This window comes from Condylura cristata, unplaced genomic scaffold, assembly GCF_000260355.1.
Source record: "Condylura cristata isolate star-nosed mole 26May11 unplaced genomic scaffold, ConCri1.0 scaffold00021, whole genome shotgun sequence".
NCBI classification, from domain to species: Eukaryota; Metazoa; Chordata; class Mammalia; order Eulipotyphla; family Talpidae; genus Condylura; species Condylura cristata.
In genome coordinates this window covers 30,362,259-30,368,969 of record NW_004567122.1, presented here as the reverse complement: position 1 = coordinate 30,368,969, position 6,711 = coordinate 30,362,259, and the positions used below count along the sequence as shown (strand labels likewise).

The 6,711-nt window shown below is 37.9% G+C and overlaps 2 protein-coding genes across 2 annotated transcripts in view; both read right to left on the bottom strand.

Moving 5' to 3' along the window:
• Position 1: 1 nt before the first annotated feature.
• On the bottom strand, positions 2–1,456 carry PCDHA11 (protocadherin alpha 11; the record flags this gene model as incomplete). Its single annotated transcript, XM_012727760.1, has 1 exon — positions 2–1,456. A coding segment is annotated over exon 1 (1,338 nt), but the record flags the coding sequence as incomplete, so codon positions are not given.
• A 50-nt stretch (positions 1,457–1,506) lies between these two features.
• Positions 1,507–6,711, bottom strand: part of LOC105853907 (protocadherin alpha-10-like) — a 7,539-nt gene continuing 2,334 nt past the window's right edge. The window contains exon 2 of the mRNA XM_012727759.1: positions 1,507–1,547. Within this exon, the coding sequence (XP_012583213.1) occupies positions 1,507–1,547 (41 nt within the window). The remainder of the gene's footprint in view (positions 1,548–6,711) is intronic.

Genomic DNA, 6,711 nt, shown 5'->3' with positions numbered 1-6,711 from the left:
ACACGCTGGCCGTGGCCGACAGCGGGGGCGAGCCCCCGTCGCGCGCGGTCACCACCAGAGCATAGTTCGACACACTCTCGCGGTCCAAGGCGCTGTCTAGCACAAGCGAATAATAGTTCTTGAAGGTGGACACCAGCTTGAAGGGGACGTTGGGTGTCAGAGAACAGGTCAGCTGCCCATTGGCCCCAGAGTCGCGATCTGACACACTGATAAGTGCAATGACTGTACTGGGCTCCGTGTCCTCTCGTACTGGGAAAGACAAAGAAGTCACGGCGATTTCAGGAGCGTTGTCATTGGCATCTAAGATTTCTATCCAGACCGTACAGTGACCTGCCATCGGGGGAGTCCCCTTATCTGTGGCCTGTACTTGAATTTCATAAAACTTATTTTCTTCATAATCTAAAGTTCCATTGACCCTGACTTCTCCACTATTTTCATTCAGTGTAAACAAGTTTTTTCCATCGGGCTTAATCGACCTCAAGGAGTATGCTACCTGTCCATTGGTGCCTTCATCTCGATCTGTAGCGTTTACCTTTATCACAAAAGTTTCTTTAACTGCATTTTCCATCAGTCTTACCTTGTATTCTGATTGATCAAATTCTGGGTCATTGTCGTTAATATCCAAGACAACCACAAAGAGCTGAACTGTGCCTGTGAGTGCAGGCTTGCCACCATCCACAGCAGTCAGTAGCAAATTAAGTTCAGGAATTTTCTCTCTGTCCAGAGATTTCTTTAATGTAAGTGATAGTCTTTTACTTGACTTGCTATTTGTTGGCAATTCCAACGAAAAATATTCATTTTGACTTAGTCTGTAGGTCAACTGAGCGTTCTCTCCTATATCCTCATCAGAAGCTCCCTCCAGAGGAAAATGAGAATCGGGTTGCTTAGATTCAGAAATCAGCAACTTTTGTTCGCTAAGAGAGAACAGGGGCGCATTGTCATTGATGTCCTTCACCTCCACCTCCACGTGGAAAACCTGCAGCGGCCTGTCCACGATCACCTCCAGGTGGAGGCTACACTCCGCGCTCCGCCCGCACAGCTCCTCCCGGTCGATCCGAGAATTCACAAACAAAATGCCATTCTGCAGGTTTACCTCCAGAAGGTCGCCGCGGCCTTTGGACGCCACCCGGAACAGGCGGGGCACCAGGTCGGCCAGCTCCAGCCCCAGGTCCTGGGCGATGCGGCCCACGAAGGTGCCGTGTTTGGCCTCCTCGGGGACCGAGTAGCGGACCTGGCCGCTCCCCGCCTCCCAGGCTGAGAGGAGCAGAAGCGACATCAGCAGTCGCTGAGGAAATATTCCCCTTCTTTGAGATCCGAACATCGCACACGACTTTAACATCCAAAATAAGATTATTTACACTTACAGTTTCAGAGAATTCAGCTTCAGATTTAAAATCTTGATATATTTTTGAGAAGTTTCAAAGGATCCTTTAACATTAGCATCCTGCATGATGGAGTCCTTTTGTATGGGGAATTCCTGTCTGTTGAGACCAACACTTGAATCAACTATTCAATACTTCCACCGAGTAAAGAGCGACACCATGTGCCTGAAATTGTAAGTACCATAGTCGAAGCCCAATACCACAGAATTTTACTTAAAAAGAAAATTTTACTTAAAGAGAAAAAAAATTAACTTCACAGTCTATTTCATGTTAGTTTATCTTGAAAATAATCCTTCAAATGCTATTTATAGAACCTGTAGATTTTAAATCTTAATAAAATTGATCGAATGGAAAATGGCATTTTATAGTTAACATTAAGCTCAAATTTTTGTGCTTATGTTTGCTTTCTCATTTATATGTATACTTATCTGTCTATAACTGTATCATATGTACAAATCTACATGCACACAAGGAAGTTCAATTCTATAGGTAGCTTATATGGAAAAGTAGGATTAAATATTTCCTCATATAAATTTTGTTCCTTATATAAAACTCAAATATGAATTGCTTTACTTTTAGTCTCTCTTATTACTTTGGCTACTAGGAAATTCAAAGAAAAATATAAAGTTTAATAATAAGTCTTTAGTCTTTACATTGTGTATATTATATTATCTATGTGGATTTGCCTTCTACTTGTATAGTTTCCTTTATAATTTCTAATCTTTCACTTGTTTCAAATTTACTCTTTTCCTGACTCTATCATTCTTCTAGAACTCATTAAAATAAGTTCAGTATTCTTTCTCTAAAAACCAGTAATCCATATTCATCACCTTTTACGACACCAAATTCTGTGATGTATAACACAGCAATAAGTCCTATGAGCCTCTAGTAAAAACATAGTATGATACCAAATACCATTAGATTTAACATGACAATCAAATCCTGACATTTATTTTGGGGAAAAAGGAAGAAGCAACAGACCTCCAAACACCTCAGTTTGAAACTTGGGGATTGATATTTAGATGCATTTGGAGTCTTCAAAAGGTAGCTAGATGAACATTAGGAAGTTTACCTAAAGGAGATGATGATATCATGGGTTTGAGTTAAACCAAGATTTTGATTTAGGAATTACTCTCCAGTGATGTGAATTTTTGTGAGTATATGAAGTGACACCAGATGACCATCGAGTCATAAAAGAGTTTGATATAGTATGTGGTCCTATAACACATCTTTTAATTTGGCTTTGATAGTTCAGATATCACAGCCAACCTCTCTGAATTCATCTTTGAGTATGGGCTTGAGATCTAATAGGCTAATGCCAAGAAAACCTATCAGTATCATTATTAATGTTAATTAATTTACATTTAATGTATGGTATAAAATTATTTGAAAAGAGTGAGGAACTTTTTACTTCACCTTTACTAACCCAATCTGACTAGTCTTAAATTCCACCTATATCTTCACTAAGAGTGCAAGATTCAGCATTCTACTAGTCCTCATCATCCATTAGATTCCACAGGAGGTCTAGTGCTATCATTTATTGAAAACATAGAACAAAGAAATAAATCATGAAGCCATTCTTGGATCTCTAGGAGTGTCTTCAAAATCAACAGATCAGAAATATTATCCAACACTGTAGTTTTAAAATACAGTATGTACTCAGTGATGTCTATAGTGACTACCATGATTTATTCAACTATACAGTCATTGATCAAAAATAATTTGTTCAGTTGACAATAACCACTCAGAAACAATAATACTGAAGACTGACTCTTGAAAGAGTCACACTTTGAAATATTTTCATGAGAAATATATACTTTGAAAGCTATTATCAAAATTTGCAATTTAGGAAAAGCATTTTAACTCCTTTATGTTCAGGATGTTCAAAATTATATGACCACCTACATATGTTAAAAGCATTATCCCTACTCACAGCATAAGGGACAAATTCATTTTCATGTGTCACATGGCTTTGGTTTCCTGCAAGAAAAATAAAGACAAGAGTCTTCTGTATTTTTTCATATTAAATGATTCTTATTAATATCACTTCCAACCAACTAATCCGAAGTTCTTACAAGATAATTTTTATTTACTGCTTAATTGATGTAAATCCCTATCTCTATGGTATTAAGTCAATACCATGAGGAATAATATTCACATTGTAGCATTCACAGAAGTAGCAGAAAGAGGAAGAAGCTCAGGAAAATTATTTGAGTGAATAATGGCCAAAAATTCCCTAACTGGGTAAGGAAACAGATATCCAAACACAGAATCCTACCAAGGTCCAAACAAAAGGACCCCAAAGAGATTCACACCAAGACATATTATATTAAAATGGTAGAGATGGGGTTCTACCTGATGACACAATGGGTTAAATTGAAGCTGTCTATAGCCACTGCAGCACCCAGTTTGATCCCCAGCCATGGAGGTGACCCACATGGCATAGCAGACCTCTCCTGATCCACCTGCTGCTCCCTTCAGCAGTATATTTCAGTCAATCTGCCTGTTCTGCTTCCTACTCTGTCTCTGGTGAATCCTCTCACACACACCCCCAACTCCCCTCCCACCTCTGGCCTTTACCCCAGTTCTTATATGCATAAATAGATACACTTTAAAAATAAATAAATAAATGGTAGAAGTTAAAGAGAAAATCTTCAAAACTAAGTGAAAAGCAGTTTGCCACAATCCAGGAAAATGTGGTAAAGCCATTTGCAGATTTTCAACAGAAGCTTTAGAGAGCAGAAGAAAGTAGCATAACAGGGTCAGATTGTTGAAAAGAAAAAAAAAAAAAACTAAACCAAGAACTCTTTACCCAGCAAGGTTAGCATTCAAGTTGGAGAGCTTAAGAGTGTCCCAATTATACCTTAAGCAAAAGCTAAAGGAGTTCATCATCACTAAATCAGTCTTGTAAGAAATATTAAAAGAACTTCTTGAAACCAAAAAAATATGGCACTCACAAGAAAACATATGAAATAAAAAATATCTCACTGATGAAAAGGTAGAGGTAGAGTAAAAGTAGTGGATCAAGTACTTACAAAGCCAGCTAAAGATTAAAAAAACAAAATTAACTTAAATTTACAATAATTAGTCAATGGATGCATATAATATGAAGAAGTAAAATGATATCAAAAATATAAAATGTAGAGGAAGAGTAAAAAAGTATAGTTTTAGAATGAGTTCATGGCTTAGAAAGCCTTAACCTAAAAACAATGTGTACATATAGATGTTCTAAGTGAAATGCATCAATGCATTTGAAAGGTCATATAGTATCTGAAAGATATAAGATACTGTATGATCTCATATATGTGGAATCTAAAAAATAGAACATGTAGAAACATAAAATAAGTGGATAATTATCAAAGGTGGATAGGAGTGGAGAAAATGGGTGAAAGTTGTCAAAAGGTCAAGATCCAGTTATAAGGTGGATCCTGAGGATACAATACATAGGATGGTTATAATATATAGTTATAGTTATATAGTTAATATATAATATATAGTTATAATACTATAATGCATATTTGAAAGTTACCAAAAAACAGATCTTTCGACCTCCCTGGTGGTACAGTGATTTAAAGTGCAGCGCTGATTTAAAGTACCTACAGACACTGCACCACAAGTTCGATCCCTGGACAGAGAGGTGACCCACAAGGCATGGAAGACCTTCCTATTATGCTGCTGTTCCCCTCAGCAGTGTATTTCAATCAATCCACCTGTTCAGCTCCCCCACTGTCTCTGATAAATCCTCTCATCACCTTCCCCACCTCTAGCGTGTTTCTTATATGCATAAATATTTATTTATATGCATAAATAAATATATATCAAAACAATAAAATAGATCTTTAAAATTCCCATGACAAAAAATATATATATAACCATGTGCAGCAATGGATATATTATTTGCAATATATACATATATCAAATAACTGTGTTGTACACCTTACAGTACAGTATCATATGTGCATTAAAACTCATAAAACTAGAGGCCCTCCCAGGTGGCGCAGCGGGTTAGAGCACAGCACTGAGAGGCTGAAGCCAATTCCGCGTGAGTTTGATTCCCACTTGCCCCGGAGGTGACCACATGGCGCGGCAGACCTCTCCTGGCCCGCCCGCTGCTCCCCTCAGCAGTGTACTTCCTCGTATATCTGCCTGTTCTGCTCCCCACTCTGTCTCTGGTGAATTCTCTCACCGCCCCTGAACCTCTGGCCTATACCCCAGTTCTGTATGCACAAATAAATAAATCTTAAAAAAAACTCATAAAACTAGAGGATATGAATTATCAAATGCAATACAATATATATAACTGGATCTAAAAATCATTAAAAAATTTTTCCCACTAAAATAAATTTGAAAAGACAAATGATAATTATGACAAAAAACTCTAAGGAAAATATCACCTAACAGGGCCCTCCCTGATGGCGCAGCGGGTTAAAGCACAGCATTAAGAAGCTTAAGCCATTTCCACATGAGTTCGATCCCTACCTGCCCCAGAGGAGATCCACATGGCTTGGCAGACCTCTCCTGGCCCGCCAGCTGCTCCCCTCAGCGGTCTACTTCGTAGATCTGCCTGTTCTGCTCCCCTCTCTGTCCCTGGTGAATCCTCTCACCCTCCGCATCTCTGGCCTGTACCCCAGCTTTATATGTATGAATAAAAAAAAAAGAAAATATCACCTAACAAAATAATATTTTTAATATCGACCTCTATTAGAACATTGTACAAAATTACTGATCAAGATAATCACAACGCTTTTTCCAAAGCAAAATTATAAGTAGCATTATTATGATAATTTAAATATATAATGTATAGAGAACAATATCAGAATAAGAAAATAAATGGAAAGTATGAATTTGTTGCAAATATAAGAAGATAATTTGAGCTTTACCTGCAGGCTTGATCAGTGATTGCTGGTTGATTCTGAGATAACTTAACATTCTTCATTTAAAAGAAGGGAAGTTTTGGACTTCTTTTCATTATTATTACTACTAATAATAATAATATCAAACAAATAATGTTCTAATGCTGTTTATTACTATAATGAAAGAATGAAAATAACTGGACATCCCATGAACTTTATAATAAATCATCCCAACAAAAGGGCAAAAAATAAACCGATTATCTATTACGTGGTTGATGTTATAAGCATAAAATAAATCTCAGATTTACTGAACTTACATTTGAGCAAATCTCCATTTGATTGTCAACATCTCCAGAACTTGAACCAGGAGGAACAGAAGGACTGAAGGCCATGAGGTCAGCCTTGGGCGGCCCTTCTCCCGAGCACACCCGCGGCCGCCTCTGCCGCGAGCAAGACCAGCTCCCCACGGCGCTGGA